The sequence below is a fragment of the Patiria miniata genome, unplaced genomic scaffold (genome assembly GCF_015706575.1).
Source record: "Patiria miniata isolate m_02_andy unplaced genomic scaffold, ASM1570657v1 HiC_scaffold_17, whole genome shotgun sequence".
Lineage (NCBI taxonomy): Eukaryota > Metazoa > Echinodermata > Asteroidea > Valvatida > Asterinidae > Patiria > Patiria miniata.
Window position 1 is genome coordinate 6196084 of NW_024037055.1, and position 27527 is coordinate 6223610.

General features: G+C 41.2%; 1 protein-coding gene across 3 annotated transcripts in view; it reads right to left on the reverse strand.

The window, feature by feature from the left end:
- Positions 1–27527, reverse strand: part of LOC119723648 (serine/threonine-protein kinase 26-like) — a 40392-nt gene that overhangs the window by 4980 nt on the left and 7885 nt on the right. For 2 of the 3 annotated variants that reach the window (XM_038194422.1, XM_038194421.1), the window contains exons 2-5: positions 15080–15310; positions 2006–2171; positions 1689–1846; positions 67–252 (exon numbers count right to left, since the gene is read on the reverse strand). In XM_038194422.1, coding sequence (XP_038050350.1) covers positions 67–252; positions 1689–1846; positions 2006–2171; positions 15080–15310 — 741 coding nt within the window. Of the gene's footprint in view, positions 1–66; positions 253–1688; positions 1847–2005; positions 2172–15079; positions 15311–19322; positions 19509–27527 lie in introns of those variants that run through there. The other variant, XM_038194420.1, reaches the window with a different exon arrangement.

Consider the following 27527-nt stretch of genomic DNA (forward strand, 5'->3'; position numbering starts at 1 on the left):
AGGGCAAATGCCAATGTTTGTTACTCTGTGATGCCCACGTTTCGTCTCAAGTTTTCAAACACTTACAAAAGCGGGATCTTTGTTGAGACAAGCGTCCACGAAGTCCTTGAAGGTCTTACTGTAGTTGCCCTCCAGCGTGGGTGGATTGCTCTTGGGGATCAAGAACAGCACTCTCATGGGGTGAAGGTCCGAGTGAGGTGGCTCCCCCTTGGCTAACTCGATCGCCGTGATGCCCAACGACCAGATGTCGGCCTGAAATACATTTACACAATTTTTTTTTTAAAATCAGCCGAAAATATAAACGTTCACTGAATTTAAAAAGAGCACGCATTGTCTTTTTCACTTGTGGTTTATTTAAAAATGTTAAATTTTGTGAAATATTTGCATTAAGTGATGCTGACTGCTCTACCACAATAATCCCCCTTTGGATTGTACTTGGTTTCGAGGACAGAAATAAAGTTTCACTCAACTAGTAACTTCCCCCTTTTTGGTGAATCATTTCTTCATGATCTACAATTGACATTATCTGCGGTTTGGACGGGTTCCAGTTTACAAACCGTTCTCAAAATTACAAGGTTATGCGTAGCTTTATATAATCCCCCACCTCCCCAAAAAATTGTTGTGATTCATTTTTTTTTTTCAAAGCCAGCACATCAATCTTGGTCCGTTCAATTGTCGTTAACTTTCGAGGTCGGGTTAAGCAAGTTCCACGGCCCGCTACGGAAGCTACTATTGGATTCCTATCTGAGAGTCTGAGAGCAAGGCACTTTCTATTACACTGAGTACGTTGTGATTAAGTCTCCCCGGAATCCCACAAATTAAAAAGGGATCAACTATGACGCATTTAAAGGGGGGCTGGTTTGTCTTCTCTCAGACAATCGAGAATCCTGACAACCACAAGAAAAGAGGAAATATAAAAAAAAGTTGTTGGGATGCGTCACTGGGTTTGTAGTCTTGGGGCAGCTCGCACTGATAATCCAGACTGACAGATCAGGCTGGCAACGGAAGGGCGGGGAACCCAGCGGGATAATGCGGGCTCAAGATTGGGAGGGAGGTAAACTGGGAGGCAAGGGTGGGGAAGGGATCCTGGAACCCTGGATCTTGTGGTTGAATGGAGAGGAAACGGGGAAAGGGGCGACAATTAGACAACAGGTGCCAGTGGCCCCCCGCCCACTTTGAAAATGTTGGATAATGCATCCAGTGGTTTCTGTGGAAACACTGAATGGAGGGGGGGGGGGGCTTAGTAGTGGGGGGGGGGGGTTTGCATAATTGGAGTAACTAATAGTGAATCGAGAGGTAAGGGGAAAGGAGTGACAATTAGGGGAAAGGAGTGACAATTAGGTAACAGCTGCTGGTTACCTCACCCTTTGCAAATGTCAGTGGTTTCTGTGACAACAGTGCTGGCTTTCGTCAAATTAAATGCCATTTGGGAGTGGGCTACACATACCGGTACTGTGACCACACTTCTAGAAGTACAGTACCCCTTCCCAACAAACTTTAAATCCCTCCAGAAACTTTAGAACTTGGACACTTTCCTGGTTCTTAGCATTAATTATGATATTCCTAGCCTGTTCCCAGTATAAGGAAGGCCTCGTTTTAGGTGGCGTATTCTTAAAGAAGGAACCACAAGGCACACAAGAGGAACCAAAAACAAGTTGAGAGTCATCCCAAGCCGAACTAATTGTTACCTTTGCGTCATAGGCCGATTGCTTTATGACCTCAGGTGCCATCCAAAATGGCGTCCCGACGAATGTGTTCCTTTTCATTTGCGTGTCTGTCAGTTGTCCTGCGACACCGAAATCCGCCAACTTTACATCGCCGTTTTCCGACAGTAAAACGTTTGCAGCTGTTAACAACAAAAAACAAGAAAACAAAAATTGCATGAAAATTAAAAATCACTCCAAAACGACATCACGCATATAATGCCATGGTTACCATTATTCTGCTACTTCCCCCACCTTAAAAAAAAAAATAAAAAAAAAAATAATAATAATAATAACTGTACCTTTAATATCTCTGTGAAGCATTCTTTCCATGTGCAGATACTGCAAACCTAAGAGTATTTCTCTGAGTATCGTCGCGATGAAGACTTCATCCATCTTGCCTGCTTTGAGGAGATCCAGGGCCGATCCCCCGCCGAGGTACTCCATAATGATCCATAGCTTGCTACCCTGTGGTACAAGAACAGCCAAATAACATTGATAATAATCACACAGAGTGTTCTTGACGTTATTGGATGGTTACGGAACAACAAATTAAAAGAACAGAAAACGCATTTCCAGTACCAAATACTGAGGGAAAAAAATCATTATTTTGTTATGGTACCGGGTACTTGTGGAAATACTGCAAGTAAAAACCAGTTTTAATAAACCTTTTTCAGCTACTCCCCTGAGGTAAAAGAACAGCAAGCAAATATGCACATCAATATTTATATACTGGGCTTCTCCAACAAAACAACTCTTGAAGAAGGCATCAAGGCTTTTGTCCTTGGTGAGTTACGGGTACATTTATGTAAGATGTTATGTAAGACACATTTATCAAAAGTGCACTGGTCGTTTAAAAAAGAAACAAAAGAAAGAAAGTAGTCACATGTATGCACATACGCATACATACACACGTGTATTTTAAAATGAAATGTGCGAAATACATATGAAAGGAAAATATGAAATCACTTGTTTCTTAAATGTCAAATGAAAAAAATGGTATCGCAGGTAATTTTACATTAGAGAATTTGAAAAATAACTGTAGGTATTTTTTATGAATGGAGTGCGCTGTCTTTCATTGCCATAAATTTCTGTAGAATTTGAAATGCACATTTGTTTTATAATTAACTGATAAAATATAAATACAAATACACACACTTGTGTACATGTACATTGTACACGTGCTATTATACATGTACACCGAATTGCTACATGTACATGTATACATTTAAATTGGCAAATGATGTAACTGCTGCAGCAGCAGCAGGTGTAAAAATACATAGTATTACACTGTGAATGTTAATGTTCGTGTACATCCTGCACGATTTTAATAGGAAATAAAATTAATGTTAACGCAATCCATCCTTTGACGTACAGGAACACTATACAACGTGCCGTTCCACAGCAAAAATATGACTCATCATCAAAACTAAATCTTGATGGTAATCTTGCACACTTGACCATACAGCTTTTTAACTAATTTCTTTACGTTTTTTTTTTTCTTTTTAAATTCTGGGTGACCTCTGTTTTTGCCAACTCCCAGCTGTGTTGTGATTCTTGAATCGGTCTGAAGTTCACCTCGGGTCACTTAAAAATTACAGCCACTAGCAAAAAAAAAATCAATGAAAATTGAATTACGGCATGCACAGGTCTGCCGCCTGCTGTTCCCTGTACATGTACATTGTACCTGTGCGTTATAGAGGTAGTGCCTGGTCATACAGACAGGCCAATATAATCAAATACTGTCCTATCCAATTTACTGGGAGTCAGTATTATTTTGTGAACCTGGGCCGGTATTAAAGAATGTGCCTACGGAATCGAGGAAGGTTTGAATAAAATTGACTTACCCGGTACATACATCTCAGCCATTTCCATGTACCGGTACCGGTATGTCTGCTTTTTTTTTTTAAAGAATTTGTGGCAGATCTCGTACAACGAGCATGTGTGTGAGATTTGGGCACGATAGATTTCAGTTCATGTGAACAGTGAACGAAGTGGTAACGGTAAAAGTTCAAAAGTAACAAAATCATTGGACATCCTCGAGCACCCGCTCCCACCGTATTCTAATAAGAAAAATAAAAACACCCAAATTGCACACCCATCATTCACTGTTATTTTAAATGTACAATTCATTTGCCAAATGAATAATTTGTGAAATTCTGACCCAAACAAATAAGGTTGTGACACGGATATTCACTGTAAAATAAAGATGTGGGTGTACAGTACTGGTACATGTTCAGCATATTTGGACATGCTCTGACCAATTTGACTTCAGAGAACAGACCACAAAAATACCCCGAGTGTGCATGCATGCATATGAATAGCTGCACATATTTTTAGTACACACTATCTGTACATGTATGATCAATGGTTCAACTGTTTTCATTCTCAATACCGGATTGTGTTTTGCCTTGCATTGTTCTCTGCACACAATGCTTTCCATTCATGTGGGTGTACACGATAAACAGGCCAGTGCACAGTCCCAACCCCTTCTCTATCTCTATCAAACAATGTCAGTTATTCCTCGACCCTCCCAGGAAATGATGATATAACTTGTTCAATATTTATTAGCACCTACTCGAGGTCAACGTAAGGAAAACTTTCGAAACTGATGCACATGTACATGTACAGTATACATTTTCATGTGGAGGTTAATAACACTACATGTTTAGAATGAAAGTGTAGGCTATCACTATCATTGTACATGTGCACACTTGTGGACCTTTTTGTCAGGCATGTCAGATAAAATTCATTTGGATACTCATATATTTGAAACTTTGTAGGGTGGTAGTGTATACTAGTGAGGCTTGCGAACCCCCCTCCCCCTCCCCCCTCCCCCAGCGTACGGACCTGTATTAGAATACTCGTTTTCTATTTTCTTTTGACTTTCATTTGTATTTCCTAGAGGCTGATGAAGCTGCTATTTTTTTTCCATAATATTCAAATATTTGAGCGATTATTAGAATTTAAATGTACTTTTTGTGAATCATTCATATTGCTTCTTTGTACGACAATGTTCATATTGCTTCTTTGTTGGAAACTATTTAATTTTATTACAGTTTACAAGTAATTACAAATTTGTCTGTTTACATTTGATAAATTACCACTTTTCAGCATTTCTGAGGAATTGGCAAGTGCCTAATGCTTGAGCATTCCTGGGATGAGATTCACACTGTGCCCACGCAATCCCCCAGTCCCCCTTTTGGACAGACGTTTGGAGGGGGAGTTGGAGGGGGGATGTTAGGGGTGCAGACCTGCAGTTAATGCATGTTGCAGGATATGCATTTTGACATCTGGGATTACGACCCCTACTGAATCACTAATCCCATCTGTCTGAGTTGCGTCTGATCGCTAATCATTATCTGTCAGAAGTTGATTGAGAAGCAGTGCTTAAATACTAGTGTATCTTGCTAAGATCATGTTTTCCAAGTCAGTATATGCATTTCCCGTGTATTAAGTTCGCCTGTCTGAAACTAAAAATCTATTTGGGTCGACTCAGGTCACTCCTAGTTTACTTGGTTTGGCATGACTCTCGAACGACAGTCTGAATGGGGGGGGGGGGATGGGGAGAGGGGGAACAAACTTGAGGAGAATGTTTCAGTCTGAATTCTTGATATATTATTGAAACACAAAAATATCATCTATATAAAATATATCACACACTAATCATTGTCTCAAAACTGAACAGATCTGATACACCGTGCCCTCTGGAGACATGCACACAATAGAGAACAAAAGATTGTACGTCTCCACAAGGTTTTCACGAAATAGATATATGGATTTTACTCAAAAACTAGGAATTTCCAAGGTATGTTGGTCGTCGCAAATGGTAGAGTTTTAGAAAAGGGATCTTACATGTAAGTCCGAATTTCAGCCAAGGAAATTAATTCTGGTTAAATAAGAGCATTTTGAAACTACACTTTCAAACTCGAAAACTTTACTACACGAGAACAAAGAAATGTCTCCACAAGGATATAAATTTCAGTATGTGCGTACATGTGTATAAATATTCCCTATGCTTTCAACTACAGAGTCTGATTCAGCCCTTTTGCTTTTACACATGTGCCAATCCTATGGATGTGTCACAGTCAGTACATGAGGGAAAAAGAGAAAAAAGGAAAATACAATGATTTAATCGTCAAGAAGGTTGCTCGCTCTCGGATTCAATATCAGGATCAAAATGCATGATGTCATCTTCTGTGAGTGTTGGGGGGGGGGGGGGAGGGAGGGGGGGGGGGAGTCATTGGGTGTGGTCCGTTATTATACTGGTGCTCATCCCATATCCTCTTTCTGGGAATGTTTCATATGACAAGGGCAGGCGGATTGAATGACTTGTCGGCCAGCATGACTTGAGAACAGTTCAGTGACCTAGTGCACTAGTATGGATGTTCAAGTTCAAACTCAAAGAGTGCACATGTTTGTGTGAGTACATGTCGACACCGGCAATTGTGGACCTAGGACAAAAGGGTTAGGGCACAAACAATACGTCCACGATTGACAGAACGTCCATGACTGAAATTCATGTACAAAACCAATGAGAGCTGTTGCTAAAAAGTTAAAAGTACAAACAAAGGAATGAGGATTAGGGACAATTAGGGGGTCCACGATTGCTGGTGTTTACGAAGATGCGTGTGTTTGTTGAACTGTGTAAACTGAGACGAGTACATTCAACTTAAATTGTTTTGGTTTGAATAAAAGGGAGAAATGAACATCTGGGTTATTCTGTGTGCCTTGGAGACTCAGATGAAGTTAAACATTACTATCCCTGGGGTGTTTGCTCGGACTTTCTTAAACACTTCCCAGACACCCAGGTTTGTTTATGGTGTAAATCGAGGATTTTCTATTGTTCCTCTTCCGTTTTCCTTTGTTTAAAAACTCTTTTTCGCAACAGCTGTCATTAGTTCTGTACACATTTTCTAATCGAGGTCGTCCTCGATTTGGTTCCTGTCATCAATTCATCGATGATGTTGCACGGGTGTGTCCTTGATTTACATGTACACCATAAACACACACCATTTAAAATCTTTCAGGAGGTGGGGAAGGGCTCCAGTATTTCCTGAGTGATGGTGAACCCTAAAGGATCTGCAATGGCAGGGAGGGGTCCGAGTAAAGTACAGAAACCAGTAACATAAGCTCAGTGCCTACAATCAAACTGTCTGCTATTTATACACCTAAAATGTCAAATTGACTCTTTCTAAAAGGTCGCAAATGCCACTTTAACATCACTGCCAAGCTGTTCAAGATAGATTGCCACACACACAAAAATCCCCACAAACAAGACTGCCGATTGATGTGGCCACATGGGGCCTGTTGTCTTTCATTTCCAGGGAGAATAATGCCAATGAACGATGACAAGGAAGAATTGTTCAGGGGGCCCGGGGCCACAAACTCACAAGAGTGAATCATGACCGATTTTGTCACCCGTAACAGTGTGATTCAGGAAAAACAGGACCATGGGACATTACGTTGGCCTCAATGTACATTGTACATGTACCAATACTGGCACATATATGTGGAAAGTAGGGAATTTTGGAAGTGAGCTGAATATGGATAGATGGCAAGTGAAACCTTGACACTGGCGATAGAAGTTTTAAAAAGATTGTGTCCGCCTTTCAGGGTGACATGAAAATATTGGTTAAAACTTGACCCTCAGGCTTCACAATGTACATGCTTGATCAAAGCATGGAATGTTGGATAAAAAATAGGGCTGTCCTGAATATATGCAAATATTTGATCATGAAAAGATTATTCAATAAATTATTATATAAATATACGCTGTAGCTTTTTGCCGGTTTAAATATTCGAAAACAAAAACACCACATGTACACACACGATGATGTTATTCTATCATAAAAATGCGGCGATTTATTGTCAGGTGCCCCTTTTTTAGTCGGCGATAACTTTTGTTGTCGACGGCGGTTCATTGTTCCCTTTTAGCAGGTTAAAGCCCTCGACAGTTATATAATACTTACTGTAAAACACCCCAGCGGCCCATATTGATCCCTGCACACAAATTGTAACAGGTGCGCTCTTCGAATATCCGAATATTCGGTCAAACACAGTTTTGAGTAATCGAATACCAAATTATTCCAAAATGGTCAGCCTTAATAAAAAAAATAACCTAGCCACCTCTCCGAGGAGACATATCTTGAAGATGAGACAACCTGATGAGTTCAGAAGCATAAAAAAGGGTTGGGCGGGGACAGGGGTTGCTATGACTTTGGGATCCGCCCTAACCCTGGGGACAATGATTTCGTTTAGTCCGGGGAAGTGCTTAGTTAATGAAATGACCAAGGCTTGATAAAGGCCTGTCCGTGGATGATGAAGTCGAGGAATCAGGTTGGGTTCATGAAAAAGCAGATAGAAATCTTTTTATTGAGTTTTTTTTCATTTCACATTTTTTTCTTTGTTCGTTCAATCACTGCTCATGACTGTTGACTTCCTACTCACTTGAGGGAAAAGTTATATTCGTGATTGACGTACACAAGCTAAAAATTAATTGAGGCTGTTGTGAAGGATCTCCCTCTTGTGTATGCAGGGCAGGATATTGCTCAATGTCAGGATTGATGATCAGCACTGATTGGAAATAGATAATCTGGGGGCTTAGGGGAACATAATGAAGTGGCTTATGAGTAACTGTGGCTAAAATAAACCGGCCAGAGGTACCGTACCGGTACGGGTACATCTCCCCCAGCAAATCTCACTGTATCATTTCGCACATTATTTCACCATGTTTGGATATCTTTCTCCAACGACGATGGTTGCGACCCAAACCCTCCCAGTAACGCAATTATGGCCACACCCATAATTAGAGGCATGAATATTTTCCCACGGTGGGTGTGAAACACGCCAAGGGCTTGAGCTGCTTATGTTGGTTGGTGGTTGGTGGGTTGGTTACTGGACAGTTTACTCGGCCATATATTGTTTTAATGCAACTCGAGTATTACAGCTTTGAATTCGAAGACCGGTTTTGAAAACACCCATGCGCATGTGTCTACTTTGCATATTTTTGCATATTAGATCACGCCCCATTCGGGTGCACGGATGGTGCCGTATTAAAGCCGTTTTCACACGTTACTCGGCCACCGTGGGTTGTACCACTTAGTACTTGTTATTTTCTACATTTGTACCTTGTTCTATTTGAATACTTCAATCTCTTTGGTACATGTTACACATTTTTCTTCTTCCCAACATTTTGTTGAGGCTTTTTTTTTTTAATGGGAAAAAGGTTTGAGAACCTACATGTACGTATCTTGTGATTTGAATGGACCATAACTGCATTATGATCACACCTCCTAGTAGGGCAATCCATTTTTGATTATTTAGTATTTAATTACTCAAAACTGCGTTTGACCGAATATTCGGATATTCGGAACTGCCAGCTGCAACTGCGTGCCGCGCCAGTAAAAATTTGCATGAAAAGTGTGCCGGTTAAAATGTGCGTGCGGCAATCTACATGTATATCGGGCTCTGGAGTGTTTTGCAGTATTTTATAACTATTAATAAAAGGGCTTTAACCTGCTAAAAGGATGTGAGCAATGAACTGCCGTCTACAAAAACATTACCATAGACAAAAAAGTGGCACCTGGCAATAAAGCAAAATAACATCACAGTCGTACATGTCGTATGTGTACCTGCGTAGTTTTTTTTTTTCTTTCAAATATTCAATTCGGCAAAAAGCTAGTCGAATATTCGGTTTATTCTCGAATATTCAAGTATTTGGTATATTCGGGACAGTGCTACCGGTACATGTACCTCCTAGATCTTGCAACTCTCCCTGGCATACTAGTACCTGGAAGTTGTGGACCCAACAAAGTTTGTAAATTGTCAAACCTGTGTTTTAACCGCACGATGATGTATTTTTCCATCATCAAATACATGTACATTGTACATCATCATCCTGACAAATTATATTACTATAAACTGTAGTCTGTCCCAGTCTGGGACAGGACTTCGTAACTAGGTCAAAATGTTGGGGCATCACAGGTCACCAGGGGAATCTGGGTACAATCATGCACGCAGGTTCACTGGTGACCATGCAAAAAATCCAGCCGGGGACGGCAAGACAGACGACACAAAGCAGACACCTGTTTGCGTGTGTCGCCTGGGAGGGGAACCATCCGAGTTAAAGGTACCGGTGAATTGACAACAGTACCAAGTCAAACCCAGAGGCCAGTCTCATGCAGACCAGAAAATGTTGCCCGGCAAATTTCTTTAGTAGGCTAAGCAAAATTTAGATTTTGTAGATCATTTGCAGCCATCCACAAAGTAACTGACAAAATTATTGCGGAAAGGCTTACTTGGTTTAAAGATGGGGATGGCAATAAACTCCCTGTGAAATTAGTCTTTCTGGCATGCTGTCATTGTGAACAAAACAATAACAGAAAAAGGCCAGTTCCAAAGATAGAAATTTCCGTTAGTATTTGGTTTGTAATTCGGCGAATTCGTGCTTGGGTGCGCGCAAGCGTTGACGCTATGCACATGCGGTTGCTATTATTTCAGTTTAGTTCAGTGCGTGACATCGCGTACTTGTAGGTTGAATGAGAACGTGTCAATTCAAAACATGACTCAGCAACTTTTGAATTGAAATCATGATCTTAGAATATTCTCAGAATATACGGCATTCAGAGAGCTAAAACTTCACCTGGTTAGTTGTTACTTGTTAAGAACCCGTCTTTAGATTTTGAGCACTTTTTGTTGCTTCAAGCGAGAGAAAGCACAAATGACAACTGATCTACCCTTCCTTTAAGAATGACTTGCCAATCCAAACACGTTAAACAAAACAGGCCAGCGAATCGTCCGCTGTTGTGTTTTATCCATCACACTTGGCAGTTGGGGGGCATGTCAGACTAATTACTTAACTCAAAAGGGAAGGGAGCCCTCGCTCGACCTGGTCTAAAAATTACCTTGCGCATTTTAACGCCATGTGACTTTTATCACGTCACAGAGGAAATTGAACCCTCAGAGTTCGTTTTTTTTGCGGTGGTTGCAGGAGAAAACGTTTTCACCACAGGTTGATCGTGATCTCATTTTGGTGAATTGGGTCTGTAAATCACTGTGACAGACTATGACGTTGGTAAATTTCGAATGAAAGATGCGGTCACCAGTCTCCAAGGCGTGCCGCATATGATTAAGATTTATAACAAAAAGTTTTTTTTGCAAACTTCAGATGGGATATTCAACTTGGAGTTGCAAAAGAAGCTACATGGGGCCTGAGCAGTTAATATTGCTAGGTGTCCAAATTTGCCTTGAAATGCAAAATGAAGTCATCAAATCAAGTTTGCATCCACACACGTTTACATACGTGTACAATGTAAATGTACCGTGTGAAGAACAAAAATAGGACAGGGACATCTCATTCTCAATAAGAGATTTTGTTTTCAGAATTAAGAATTCTGATTTCATTCCAAAGAAGATCAACTGACTTTAAGTCTTTTAGGCTATCAGCTTCGGTCCAAAAATTGGGCCACCGGTATCAAATGATCGAAAAGAGCAATGCTCATAGCGATTTTTGACAAGGTAAACACATCTAGAACTGGAACATGTGTGATAGCTTTGTAGTGTGAGTGGCGCCGCGGTAGTTTTTTTGGTGTTATCACTTTTAATTTTTTTTTTCAAAATGGCCGCCAATATGCTTGAACCGGATTAATTATATGTGGCAACAAGCATGTTTTGGCTGCCATTTTTTTTTTAAACAGTGATAGCACCCAAAAAGCTGCCACCGCTGCAATGCTATCACATATTTTTCAACTACAGGGGTGCATACCTTGCCAAAAATCACAATGAGCATTATTCCCCTCATTTGATACCGACCAAACCCCCAGGGTGATGGTTTATTTAGTGAGATACCGGTACCCGGTACGTGTAGAAGAACACGTGCAAGAAGGCCTGTGTAAATATAGATATCCAATGTAGTAAAACAGATTACGTGTTGAACAACTCGCGTTTTACATCGGGACCTCCCAGGTCAAAGTCAAAAGGTACCGGTAAAGGTAAACACAACACACCCAATCTCCTGGAAAGAGTCTGCCCGACACCAGCACACTGGATCAACGTCCAACCAACACGTGTTGTAAACTATGCACGTGAGTGTAATGCTCCATTGTAAAGTTCTTCGGCGATTCTTTACAAAATTGGGAGGGGATGGGGTTAGGGGTCTGGCAGTGAGGAAAATCAACTTATTTCTGGCACGTACCTTTTTTTTGTACATGTACACATAAAGAACATGATCGATGTCACTATCACAGCAAAGTATATTTAAGTCGACACAGCAGTTCTAAGATGCAAGACTGGTTTATACTTTGAAAGAGTACCGTATGTGAAAGGTGCTCGGTGTTGCATAGACTGTTGCATAGACTGTTGCATTTGGAGCTGCACTTTCCTGACAAAGAAATACACAATGTGTATTTTGCCTAAACTACCGGTACATACATGTACATCCATGTACCGTACACCGTTTGTACTTCTTGTTGCAGGAAAGCCAAATAGAAAACACCAAATCCATTCACATAATTTACACCAAGGTCTCCATTCTTCAGTGATTCCAGTCAGATTTGGAATGATGCTGGGGCACCGACCTTCACAGAGGAAAAGTACAGTGCCCTTTGACATTAAGCAGGCGACAAACACACATGAGGGCGTGGAGGAGGGATCCTTGAACCGTGGCACACAATGTGTACATGTACCAATATCGTAACGGGTACCGGTACATTTGTAAAAAGTACAACTGTAGATACATGTACCGTACACACCTTTAATGCTTTTATGAGCAACCAAAAATTAAACTGGTGAAACGGATACTTAATTCTTCACACGTGCAATTTGTGCGTACATGTTGGAAATGTCATTCCTGTGACATTTATGAACCACATGCGGGTAATTTTATCAAACAGCACATGTTCTGGGGGCTAATGAAGTTATCTGTAAAATACATGTACCACACCATACCTCAGGCATGTCCCGGGCTGCACATGAAATCACCTTGTGGTGGGATTAAAATCAGGATTTTTTTTAAATTTGGTAAACTTGCATTTCACTACATGTATATTTGGTTTGGATTTTGGAAAAAAGCTGAAGAAAACAACTGGAACGTCTCCCGATTTGCTCTATGGTCTCAGATTGTGACTGCATTCACTTGTTCGCAGTGTTCTTGGTTATCAGGAACAGCCTGCCAATTCGACTCATCAGAGAGTTCCCACCCATTTAGAGCTCTGGAGCGTTTTTGGAAAGGCCCAGTGGTTGTTGAATCCGGTGAAACTAATCTTGTGGAGGCCACTGCATGCAGCATCTCACTCGTCACTTTTTGTTGGCATGACTGTGAGGAGCATGCGAGCAACTGGAGAAATTGGATAACTGTTTGAACAAAATTAGGACGTCCGGATTTTGAATCTCCGATTTCTCCCAGCACTAATTTCGCCACATCCATAATATGCAGGACTGATTGCAGAGCTAACATGTACATGTGGCTCCACGACTGGATGCGTACATGTACCGGTACATGCACAGTGTTTATTGGCAAACTGACGGTGGACAATATAGTTTTTGACAACCTTCATTTGTCACATTTGGCCCATGTCTCTCTGGCACAGATGCCAGCCACTGTCAATTAAGTGCACTGACAATGCAGCGATTCAATTCAATTGATGGACAGATTTTAAATGGCTGACTAATCTACACTGACCCTATTATTGGGTGGGCCTCTGGAATTGTCAAGCACTCTGCAATGTGGGCGCCAGGCTGAATGAAAATAGAAGTTGTATTTTTAGAAGCTGTACTTGTGCCAGGACACCGGTAGCTATAGTTGGACTGATTCTTCAGTAGGACAGATTGCGTGCACTGTTACAGTATGAGGAGGAAGCGTAACACTTGTACAACAAACTCGTACAATGTAGTTAAAACCGGCACCAATTTTGTTATGGCATCAGTTTGTCATCCAAAAAGAGCAAATATTCAAACTTGCTGAATTAAGCCCCCTCCCCCAGCTTCTTCAGCTAGATACATTTATGCTTCAATCTCCACCTTGTCCACCTGCACAATCTTTGTGCCTTAAGCTTTCAAGGGGTGTCAAGTCCCATATAAAGTACATGTAACAGTGGCTGGGCTAGACATTTTCCAAACCTGCAAAATCCTCCACTTGTGTACGAAACCAATGGCATTCTTGTATACATGTACATGTACCTACATTGTACATGTACAATGTACCTACCAAGTTTCAAGCCGTATCAAGCCCCATGTAATGTATAAGTGGCTGGCCTGGACATTTCTCAATCCTACCCTCAGCAGTGTATGAAACCAATGGCATACTCTTTGTACCTACCAAGTTTCAAGTTGTTTCAAGCCCCATGTAATGTAACAGTGGCTGGGCTTGATAATATTTATCAATCCTGCAAAATCCCCCAAAACCTCCGAGCGGATTTTAAAGGATCTACAATGTAGGAATTGTGGGAGAGTGCAGCTTGGGTAGTTTATAACATTATTAACACACAGTTTCTCAGTCAGTCATTGACTCGGTCAGTGACTTAAGTCGGTCAGAGAACAATGGGGTCCAGCTGCAACAATGCACGTGTCAATTGTAAGAGAAACCCATGACGCAACCCCCCCCCCTCCCCTGGTGTGTCAAGAGTGCATCATGTTCTTCCTGGCTGTGACACAGGGATGCATCAAGTCATGATTTGGTATGTCAAACAAATTATGGGGTGCGTCACTTTTCCTCAGTGCAGTAGGTGCATCACAATCTGTGAAAGGTGGGTCAAAAATGTTGCCAAATACATACATACCGGTACATGTGACCTGTTCTGGCAAAAGCAGACGCTTCTGGGCAGAGGTTGAAATTGAGATAGGGCCAAAAAACGCTGTGGGGGTGATTTTTTTTCAATTTTCAAATGTTTGCATCTTTGTAATCCTGAATATGTCTAAAATATACTATAAAAGTTTGAAACCCTAATTTGAGCTCTAAATATAGTATTTTTGATGATTTGTTATTGGTATATCAGTTAAAGATATTGCTGTTTTGTGACGTTCGTGGCCATTTTCTCAGTTTTCTACTTTTCGACACAATGAACTTCAAAATAGCATAACTCTGCCCAGAAATGACTGGTTTCAAAAATTTAACCACCTATTAAAAGAAAAAAGAACATATTTTAACAATATGCAAAAATCTCATTTTTGACCTTATGCCCAGAAGAGTCTGATTTTGAGAGAACAGATCACACATGTAGGGTCAACAACTATACATTTGGTGCGTCATCACTACCCTGACACAGGAGACACTAGGTGTATCTAGACTCTACAAATGGACGACCAACTGTCGGACAATGAAACACCATTCCCGTCGGTCACAGGGTGCGTCATACAATTAACAGGTGCGTAAGACATACCTTGAGATAGGATCCATGGTACTTGGTGATGAAGGCTGACTCGCACTGACTGAGCACCGTGATCTCCTGTTGAATATCTTCAATCTCATCTTCGGCTTCTTCTAAATCGATAATCTTGATGGCCACGATGCGCTTGGTCCGGTTGTCGATACCTTTGAAGACCTCACCGAAGGAACCTTTACCGATGCGTTCCAACTTGGCAAAGAGCTGTTCGGGATCAGCCTTCATGTTCTGCAAGGGAGAAAACAATTTGTATACATAGGAGTTCAATTGTCTTATTCTGGTTTCAAAGAAAACAAAGAAAATTGACAAAGAGGAGGATTTCAATCTGTCACCTCAGAAACACGTGCTCTACAAAATAAGCCATCTTCCCCTTTATTGAACAAAAAAAACCCCAACAATTTGTCAATATCATACAATTTAAGAGGTACTTGAACTCAAAACCCGTACATGTAAGGTTGAGTAAAAAATAAAATAGTTTCTGGTCCAAGGTTGAGTAAAAAATAAAATAGTTTCTGGTCCAAGGTTGAGTAAAAAATAAAATAGTTTTGGGTCCTTTTTTTCCTCCCCCATGATGACGGATTTTCCAAGATGGCGGATGAATTCATCCATTTTCTTGACTCTTTTGCTGATATAAAATTGTGTCAAAAGCAACTGCACATGATAACCCTTTCTACATAGCTACAACTTTGTTCGAAACAAAGACACTCCATGTATATTGACACTACATTTTCAAAATTTCATTGCAAATGTGTGAATAACAAGAATGAAAAAAAAAATACAACGAGAAACTGGTAAAAAAAAAATTTTAAAACTTGTTTTTAATCACATATTATCAAATAAACAACAAAAGACTACATAGGCATCCTATTACGGTACGTAGGGCAAAGCAAAATGACTGCAGTGGGATTTGAACCTGCAACTGCTGGAACATGATTCCAGTGTTTCAACTGAATTATCATGCCACGTGTATAATTTGTCAATAAAGTTGTGTCCGAAACACGCTTCCAGAGATAGCGGTACATGTACCGGTACGTCTACATGTACATGTAGGTCTTTTGTCCGCATGTGATGTTCCTACGTACATGTATGTAGTTGTACATGTACCTGTAACTGTTGAAGTTCTACACAATATCTCTCGACAGGAGGCGCATCCAGACCTTGCTAAAATATGTAATTGTGTTGGGTGTTTTTTTGGGGGGGGGGGGGGGGCAAGTCAGGAGTCATAAATCAATACTGCAACACAGCCAAGAATCATACCCCTACTAAAATGAACACAATATTTTCTTTTTGAGAGAGAGAGAGAGACAAACAGGCATATGATTACTTAACTCCACTCAATTTTCAATTTACACTCAGTTTTCACGTTCAGGAGTACCCGAAGGTCAAAAGGTCACCGGTTTAATAGCCCTCAATTACTCTCCCTCCACACCCACTTCCCCCTCTAACTTGGCTCCCATCTTGCAAGACGTAGATCAGTAGATCACCGCCCGACAAAATTACCGGGTATTGAACGATCATCCCGTGGGACCAACATCTTATATTGTGACAAGAGAGCCCAGATTGTAGAACCAAATTTGGCCACAATTTGCCACCTTGCAAGCCCAGTTTCCTATCAGGGGATTTGTGAAATTGGTCAACTGTAAAGACACTCCTCCCCGGGCCGAAGGGAGTGGGAGTGACCAGACAGACCGATGACCCTTGGGCTTAAAGGGGCTTGCCACTTTTCTTTCGATTCCAGTTGAATCATCTTGAGTTTCTCATCACGCCAAGTAACAAGATGGAAAGTTAAATGCTTTACTTCTGACCTTGTAACAAGGAAAGAAGTTTGTATCAACAGATTTGACTTGAGACTGTCGGACTTGTGATGACCTGTGAAATTGACTGGAGCGGGGTTTGAACCTGCGACCTCTGGATAGCCGATCCGGTGCTCTACCAACTGAGCTATCCAGCCCTTTGTTGGCGGTTCCCCAGGTAGTCAACTGCTCAAGGGGCGTTAGTCAGAAGCCATGCACCAGAATATGCCATACAGCCAGGTTATCATGCCAAAAGTCACGATTCAGACCTTTCTTTTGTAAATTAACTTGCGATATCATTGAACAACGGCATGAATACATTTGTATGTTCAGTATGTTTATAAAAAAAAGTACAGAAAATCTGAGGTCACCGAAATAGGAAATAAATGCTCAGTGAGGATGTGTATCAAGGAATTCCCCCGAGGTGGCTTAATGTGGAACAGTAATGTTGTCAGTGTGACTCACACAACACGGCTATTTGTAGGAACGTAACAATTACAGATTTCAAAGTCGAAGTTTACTCTGCTTCAAAAATGTTACTCAGAATACAGTTTCCAACATACAGTGCAACAGCCTTTTTTTGCAATTCTTTGCCCTCGGCTGGGCCTTTAATGAGAAGACGCTGTAACGAGCCGCTCGCTTCCTTCGCAGACAGACCTGTCATCTTCCTCATTTCATTGGCAGCCCACACTGTAGCTCTTATTAACAAGAATAAATTCCGGGTAATCTTGACAAAATAATCAGCTCCATTGGACTGGCTTGATTATATTCTCCAGAGGGAAAAGCTGGCTGGAACGATTTGGGCTGTAAACCTCAGTCTCCACTCCAGAGTAGACCAACTCTTAGTTCGCATTAACCCCTCCCTCCTCCCCCCCAAAAAAGCCCCATCACATCCTCAGCTGTATGTACATGTACCTACAGCAGACACTGTTTAAACAATGTTTGCCTTGCCTTTGAAACGCAAGGCACCGATTGGAAGGGGGGGGGAGGGGGTGGAGAAATGGGCCAATTGGGCAGCTTCCTGACTTCACCGGCACAGGAATGCTTGATTGGGCTCGCTTCCTCCAGTAAGGTGCCTGGATGGTCTGGGCTGGGCCCACAACTAGCAGTTTTGATTGATTTATGGTCGACAGTCAAACGCTGTACAGATTAGCACACAAGCACTGCTTATCTTGGGTTAAACCGCTGACAGGTTTCCAAAGTGGATTGTACAATGTACATTTGTATGTATACACTCGACAAAAAAACCCAAATGAAAGCAAATAAAACTTGCCGCGGAAAGGGGGGGGGGGGCGGAAAGGGGGGGGGGGGGCGGAAAGGGGGGGGGGGCGTACGTGCCCCCCAGTGGATGTTCATGCCCTGTCGTCCCCAATCCCCCATGACCCCTATTTGAGATCTTGAATTGAAAAACTGTATTGTTGATATTTGCACATTTGCCTTCAGTGCCCCCTTGAACAATTGATCCCCCCTCTACCGGTACCTTGGCACCCCCTCCCCCCATGTTTGACCTTATGCCGCTGGGAGTTATAAAGGAAATCAGTCTCAATGATTGTGGTCTGGTTGCAAACAGGGCTGGTTAGTAACACTTGAACAGCAAAGGGCAAATTAATCAGCATGATCAGGGCCCAAGTTGGAATTACGACCCAGTTGTCCATTGCATGTACGGGAAGCCATCCAAGGAGCACACAGCCACGTCAAGCCATGATGAGTAAAGTGGTGTTTTTCTCATATTTGAACAAAAGTTGGGCGATGGCCTTAGCCCTTGTGTCAACCCCCCTCCCCACTCTCCCTGCCACCGCAGTCGGTAAACTGGGTCTAATAAGAGGAAGAAATTCAATTGTGTGTCCTTGACGCTGAATGACTGATTTCCCTACAGGATCCTTTAATGTCTGGATCAAACGCAGCTGCATCCATGCGATAAATCTGACCTACAGTGTTCATTAGGGCTGTGTCGATCCAAAGAATTAAGTATTCGGATATTCAGATTTCCATGCAATCAAATATTTGACTATCCAAGCAAGTGAGATTAACTGCAGTAATTTACAAGTACTTGTTAAAATCATTAAAATAGGCTCTTTTTCCCCCCCTCTTAATTATTGATTTTTCACACACCCTAAGGAGCTACCGGTAGACATGGTAGGGTTGAAAAAAAGCTTTTAGAAAATAAACAAAGAGAAAAATTTCTGTAAAACTGCAGTCGCACAAAGTTAGCAATTTCTTTCTTTTTTTCATTTTTTGCGTTACTTAGTTATCAAATTAAAAAAACTAGCATTTGAATTTATAAAACGAATTTAAAGAAATTTTGATCTTCCAATACTGCATGCGGTTACTGTGATGACTGATGTTTCCATAGGACTCACAGAGTCACACCAAACACTCACTCTCCACAATTTTCTAAGAAACCAAAAATACATATTTTTATGTCGGAGGTTGGCATGCATCCGTACCTGACAACCCTCTCGGATTTCCTCCAGTGAGTGAACTTTCTCCGGCCCGTCACAGATCCTCTCCAACCCTCTAAGTAGGCTGTTCCAGGAATCTAAATGGCTGCGAAGTCCCTCGATGAAAGAGCTACGCAATCCCGGCCCGCTGACCACAATCTTCTGCCACATATCCATCTTGACAAGGAGGCAGTTTCAAAAGACAACTTCTTATCAATTGCTGGGGCAGTTTAGCTGAGTATTACGCGGAGTCCAGATAAGACCCTTTGTGGAAAAGAGCCTAGTCAGTTTTTTTTTCAGATTCCAAGACAAAAGCTCAGAAGGGGTGGCCAAGTTTTGTTCAGAGGAGAAGAAATGTCGGGCTGGTTTACAGCTAATCTCGGGCAGAGGATGATGGGCTTGGCTGCGGAAACTCGAGGATCCGACGTAGGAAGTGGTGGACCGACAAAACTGATCATCAGACAAGACTGCTAAATTCTGGAATCTCACTGTCTTGGCAACATCTGCCCAGGGTTTGGTCTTAAGAAATGGATGACAACACAGAATAAAAAAAAGGAGGAGGGAAAAAAGAGCTGAGGTTTTGTCGGAACGGAAATGATGACAGGCTTTTGTGCTGCAGCACAGGAAGGCGGTAAAAGTCCCTGTTGTTCTTCGTTCTGTGCACTAGAGTTCATGACACTCGACAGCAGACATACCTCGTTTGCTGCGGTGTCTCATCGGAGTTACAGAACAATGGTCTTGGCCGCAGATGCTTTCAGGCAGTTTTTTTTTTGACAAAGAAATCTAGGGCAGCAAAAGGTTGAGCAACAGAATCCAAAAAGGGGACTTAAGCTGTCTTCTTTAAATACAAACGATGCAAGTAAACTCAATATCAATTTTACTTCGCTGTACCGGTAGATTCCTCTGCGAAGAGGACAATCAATGCACCTGTGGCTCTGGACCGCTGAAATTTGTTTCAAGCAAAAGGAAGGTGGCTGAGAAGGCAGCAACAGAATATGACATTTACTCTTGGCCTCGGTTCAAATCTTTTCCTCCGCAAGATTTTGGAAGCCAGCCCAAGTCAACACCTTGACGGCAGTTCTGACGTTCAAATGCTGACTGAAGTGTACCCTGCTTTGCTGGTCTCGGAATCTGAAGCAATAGCAGCACTCGGCGGCAAGTTGGTTTCTCTCTCACACTCTCTCCCTCTATTCCTCTGCCCCTTCTTGGTTATGAGGCTGGGAGAAGGGACAGGAAGCACTAAATAACAAACTCATTTTAACCAGGGCCTAACTGAGCTTAAGGGGGAAGCGGTGACTCGCTAGCCGGGCTTGATGGGCGGGGCTTTTCCTCTTGCAATTTTTCCCCCTCAGCAGCGTAAGCTCAGTGCACAGGGCTGCTGTATAAACACACACATGTATGTATACACAGTGCTTTGCGTACGGATCATTCAAGGCGTTCCCTGCACCAACTGCTATCTGTCTCACGTTGAATGATCTTCAGCGACAGGACAATGGTGATTAGCCTGACGGCAATAGGTAAGATTTCTTGATCAGCCCTTTGGATTTCGGGTTCGGAGTGACACAACGAGTTGATCAGACCAGACTGTGACTGACTTAAGCAAGTGTCTTGGGAGTGCATGCCTTAATTCAATTCCAGTTGTTTGAACGGTCACGTGCATTCGTGCATGCAATTATTAGCTGGACAAGTGTATTTAAATTTGGTTAGACATCCATACTATACGTGCCCATACTGTACACGGTTACTAAATAGGTTTTTGCAAGTACCGTACTCTTGTGTTGCGTATCAAGTTTTTCAGATTAATCAAAATTCCCCAAGTCACGTAGCCCCCTTCTGTAGCATGATTCAGTATCTGAACTTCGCCCTCAGATCTCACAAGAGCAATGCCAACTCATTCCACAAATTTTATCTTTGGGACTTCAGTTTGGAAACGGTACAAAACAAAAAAAGGGCACATGTGAACATGCGTACCTGCAAGTGGTGGGACTAAAATCCGGATTTTTTAACATTCGGTTTGAATTCTACTGTTTGGTTTCAATTTTGGAAATCAGATATAAATTTGAAACCAACCTTTAACAAAAATACGCCTCCAATTTTTGTGACACAGGCAAAAGAAAACAACCGGAACATTCCCCAATTTGCTCCAAGGTCTCTGATTGTAACTGCATTCACTTGCGAGTGGTCTTCTTGGTATGCAATGAATAGCCTGCCCATTCAACTTATCAGAGGGTTCCCATCCGTTTTTGTTCAACATTACAGCTCTGGAGTGTTTTTGTAAAGGCCCAGTGGTCATTCTCATTGAATCCGGCCAACTATACCCAGTCATTGGGAGGGCATTTCATGCGGCACCTCACTTGTCACTTTTGTTGGCATGACTGTGAAATTCCATTCGGTTTGAAAAAAATTAGGATAACTGGATTAAAAATCTATGATTTCTCTCAAAGTACCTTCACAATTCTATGCTGGTAAAACCCCCCAGGATATACATTGTACATTTACATATATGTACATGTAGATTGTAGTTTTATTATCAGTTTTGTGGGAGGGGTAAAACATGTATAATTGATTTCTCTTTACATTGTAGTTTACCAATATATGACCTTTAGTTCTATTGTTCCCATATTCTATTGTTTATTATTTTATCAGTGTTTGTTGTAACTTTTTGGCTGGTCGTCTGTTCTCTTGCTGACTTCTGTTAGTCCTGTCACTGAGCTTTCACATGATTTCTTTATGGTGCTTTTTACTACTTTGTCAATGCAGAGCAGCGTGATGTTTATCAGTAGTTAAAAATGTTCCACTTCCTAATCAATATCAATAATTTTGTTCTCTAATGATGTACAGTTTTGTACATGTGCATGTATGTAAGTTCAATATTTTGTGAAACCTGAGCAACTTAAAAAAGAAAATAGTTGGAAACAGGGGTGTGAGTGACCACTGATAAAAATAGCTGAAAACAGCTGAAAGAGGTGTAAAAAAAGCTGAACTTTGGAAATCTCCTATACATTTGTACACAGCAAGTGAGGGAAAAAAGCTGATATTCAAAACAAAAAAAGCTGAAATCAGCTTTAAAGCTGAGATTTCACACCCCTGTGGAAACTACACATCACTTGAGCAAAACAATCTGGAAAATTGCAATATTGTTAACCCTAACCCCAAGCCCATTTTGCTAGGAACCATCCTCAATCCTTCAAAATCCTCCAACAGCTCTGCTTCTCTAAAAGCATTCAGCCTCAATCTTCCAAAATCCTCCTCTTCTCCAAACACCATTCCTGAGCCTCAATCCTCCAAAATCAACCGATACCGAATATCCATGTGCCCTTAATCCTCCACAATCCTCAAAAACATTATGTTGCATTCAGCCTCAATCCTCCAAAATCCTCCAACAGCCCTGCCTCTCAGAAAGCATTCAGCCTCAATCCTCCAAAATCCTCCTCTTCTCCAAACACCATTCAGCCTCAATCCTCCCAAATCAACCGATACCGAATGTCCATGTGCCCTTAATCCTCCACAATCCTCAAAAACATTATGTTTCATTCAGCCTCAATCCTCCAAAATCCTCCAACAGCCCTGCCTCTCAGAAAGCATTCAGCCTCAATCCTCCAAAATCCTCCTCTTCTTCAAACGTCATTCAGCCTCAATCCTCAAAAATCAACTGATACCGAATGTCCATGTGCCCTAAATCCTCCACAATCCTCCCAAATTGTATGTTGCATAGAGCCTCATCCTCCAATTCCTCCAAAACCGCCCGGAGGACTTAGGAGGATTGAGGAAGGTTAGGGTTAAGGCTGTCAGAAAGACCTCCAAGAATGTTGAGCCAATCCAGGTTGTCAATTCTGAGCAAGGATGACACACGCCAGCTCCTTGACAAGATCACAGATTAATCCCTTTGTAATAAGGAAGCAATTCATCAGGGGAATTATTCTGCACTGTTCCTCATGGGTTATTAGGAAGTAGAGCAATCAGTTTGGGCGTCGGCAAATGAATAACAGCTTAATCAATGACATCAGTTTGTCCTTGAAATTGTTAGTTCTTTACAAAGAGAAGGATTTAAATTTTCTATTTCCTTTTTGATATGTAATCCCTAGTCTCTACATCTGTTACATGTAAACCATCAGTTTTCTTCCTGCAATGGCCAATGCTGTAGTCAAGTCAGTAACAAGTCAGTCACAAGTCAGTCACAAGTCCATCACAAGTCAGTCACAAGTCCGTCACAAGTCCGTCACAACTCGTCACAACTCAGTCACAAGTCAGTCACGAGAAAGTCACAAGTCACGAGTACATGTAGGTCACAAGTCCGTCACAAGGCCCTCACAAGTCCGTCACAAGTCAGTCACAAGTCCATCACAAGTCAGTCACAAGTCCATCACAAGTCCGTCACAAGTCCGTCACAAGTCCGTCACAAGTCCGTCACAAGTCCATCACAAGTCAGTCACAAGTCCGTCACAAGTCCGTCACAAGTCCGTCACAAGTCCGTCACAAGTCTGTCACAAGTCAGTCACAAGTCAATCCTAAGTCAGTCACAAGTCAGTCACAAGTCTGTCACAAGTCACTCACAAGTCAGGTCACAAATCGATCACAATTTAAGTCACACATTAAAGGCATGAACAATATGGTAGCAAAGGAGTGCTTTTGTCACAGCTAATTAGAATAGCTTGTGAGTTGACTTGGGACTGGAGGACTTGTGGGGACTAACTGAATCCTTCCCCAAAAGGCATTGTAGGTTTTACACATTTCTAAGAATTTGAGTGAATACACCAAATTCCAATATCGTGCAATTATCCAATTACCTTTTCTTACTCAATACAAATATACGTGCGTTGGTTTAATATCATCAGGCCCATTGTACACATTATGTGCAAGCAACAGTTGCAGACCTACGGTACATGTAGTATAAAATTAAACAAATCTGAACAAGAAGTCCAAAATCAATTCATTTACACTTTTGAAGACATTTCTCTCAAGTACCGGTACAAGACATTTCTTGACTACTCACCTCGGACTCAGTCCCCTGCCTGGTCCCAAGGCCCAAAACAGGGCAAGCAGTTGGGCGAGGATCTGACCCAATAAACTCCAAATCTTGACACAAGTCCTTCTTTTTTCTCCTTACTAGTCTCATGTTGTTCTTCAATATAAATCCCAAGTTCGCGACTTTAAGATCCTTCCGTTAACATTTTCAAATCTGTAAGTTATTCTCTTCAAAATAACAACTACATGTAGGCCTATCGATCTGTACTTCAAAAAATCGTAAATCGTATCTGGTGTCGGATCACAAAAACATGTACCAGTATGGTACGGTACATACTTTAATTATAGCAGTTGCGATAACTTGCTAGGTTGGATTTTAGTAATGGAATGTAAATCTTCCAAGCATGCCTTGATTAAAAACGCTCATCAGTTTAATAGTATGTGTACTTAGTGGGCATGTACCGGTACTGTACAATTAGTCATAAATACACACGTATGTATGTACACTGCTTTAACCACGGAAAAAGGCAATACTTCCAAGTACTTTGGTACATCCTTTGGTATCAAAGTCCACAGGAAACGCTAGTCACCTTTTAACAGAAAGAAAAATGACATCAGTTGGTTGTCATGACATTACTGGTCACTTGGCATTGCGAAAAAAAACCGCCTTCTGTGATACCATGTGACCAGCAGGGAGTGTCACAACCAATCACCAGCCGAAAAAGCTCGTTATCTATTTTCAGAATAATGATGGCGGTAATACCACGCGAGTGAATAACCGGTATACCGGCACTCAGCACTGAACTGGCGACCTAACCAAAAGCCAACACCCAGGCCTTGATGTTTTCGAAGGGCGGTTCTATTGTCCTGAACTCTCTATATGACTATGCAATTAATCGACCGTGGCATATTGTCAAAACCATGTGACCACTACATAAATACACTCCAACCAATTTGAGTGTCACAGTAAGGACCCTCTCAGTGGTTTTGTGTTTGTAGGGCGGGCTTCTGTTTCAAACAAGTAAAAATTAATCTTAATACATGTATGTACCAAACTGTCAACAACTGTGTACACGACACATTTGTTTATGGTGTAAATTGAGGACTTTCTTTTGTTCTTCTTCCCGTTTTCTTTGTTTGTACTTTTTCGGAACAGCTCTCATTGGTTTTGTACACATTTTCTAATGGAGGTCGTCCTCGATTTGGTTCCTGTCCTCGATTCACCGATGATGTTGCAAGTGTGTGTCCTCGATTTATGCCATAAACAAACGCATGTACACACACATGTACTTATACACATGTACATACTGTATGTAAATGTACATGTACATGTAGTTTTTGAGAGGAAAATACCGGTACATGTACATGTACATGTACATACCCTGATATGTGTACATGTTGCAAGGTCTAGCATTTTACATTAAATTCTCAAAACGCTTTACAAAACATCAAAACCGCATAAAAAGTAAACCAGTTAATTAATTTAAAAACTAATAGTTCAAAATAATATCTTTTAAAAAGGAATGTCTTTAGCTTTGACTTTAAAATTCCCAATTAATTAATTAATTCAATTATCCTGGACTATACACAAGTAATTAATTAATTGTTATTATTTACAGGTGAACCTTGTGTACAAGATACGAGTTACACTTACAGGTTGCCCAAACTTTCATGGACTTTTTCTGTTTGTTGATTTTACCATCTGTATTACCGGTAATACCAATGAGCTCATTTAAAAGATCCTGTTTACTACACAATATAATTTTTATTTTTAAATATTTCCTCCCCACACATGTAGGCCCTACAACTTCCAGATTTATTTTCAGAATTTAGCTGGAAAATGGGCGATACATCATACACTGAAAAATAACTACCACAGTTCCAATTTTAGAGCACTGGTAATTTCGCACTTATGACAAACACAATTCTGAAGGTTTTCTGTTTACAGCACGACCACAGGAATTCTTTCTATAGGTGCTCATCCTATTAGCGCAGAATCCTTTGTTAGTGATACATGTACTACATGTATGTAGTTCAGTTGCACTATTAAGCTAAAATTCCTTGCTAACCCACAAAAATGCACTCAGAACTACATGTAGCACAGAATTTTGTGCATGTGTGTATGCTTCACCCTAAACATACCTGATCCATCAAAATCCACACCCCTGTTTCGGCACTAGATTCAGGATACCTCCATATTGAAAAAGTTTGGGGATTTTGATGGATTCAGGACAGTTCGCCTAGCGGTAGTGCAGGATTTTGATGGATTCAGGATACCTCCATATTATTGAGCATTTGGGGGACTTTGATGGATTCAGGATCTCACCAGTTTACAACTCCTTGGCTACATGTATGCTTAGTGTGAATGGGGTATGTACCGGTATACTGGTGGATTCTGATGGATATACTGGTGGATTCTGATGGATATACTGGTGGATTCTGATGGACTCACTGGTGGATTCTGATGGACTCAGGACACCAACATTCATTTTTTGCATGACAAAATTGATGGATTTTGGTGGATTCAGGATACTTTCTAGTAAAAGGGGTTAGGGTTTTTAATGGAAACCACAGCACTGATCGTCCAACCAACGCATTCTAGTCAGTGGCATGGCTTAAACTTGGCAAACATATCAAACTCAAAGTCCACTCAATCCGTGTCGTGTAATTAATCAGAAGGTGTGGCTGCCCATCAACGTCATGGAAAAAGCATAGCGACGGCCTTGACGACACTGTTTACAATTGCTATTATGAGGCTACTTATTAATGGTTGTGGAACTGATAAAAACAAAAACTGTATGAATACGTCGGCCAGCACATGATCATGTGCTATAGTTTATGGCTTTCCCGTGTTATGTTTATCTTTCAATTTCAATGTATTATGCATGTACCATATATACATACATTGTAGTGCACAAACTACCGGGTACACTACGCATGTGCAGTGTGTGCCTACTGAACATGAAGGCATGATGTACATACATGATGTACATTTGCATGTATCCAGTATGTACCGGTACATTGTAAAATGTTCACGTGTACTAAAATGTGAAGGTGTACGTGTACGTGCAGTAGGCGTCGAGAATAAAAACGTCTGAAGGCCAAAAGTTTACAAAATTTAATGAATAGGGCACAGGTACATGTACATATGAATACACTTATAATTCACAGATGTGCAGTGACGTCTGTGTGTACAGTATGTATAATGTACCTGGTACATGTACCGTATCAGGTACATGATGTACA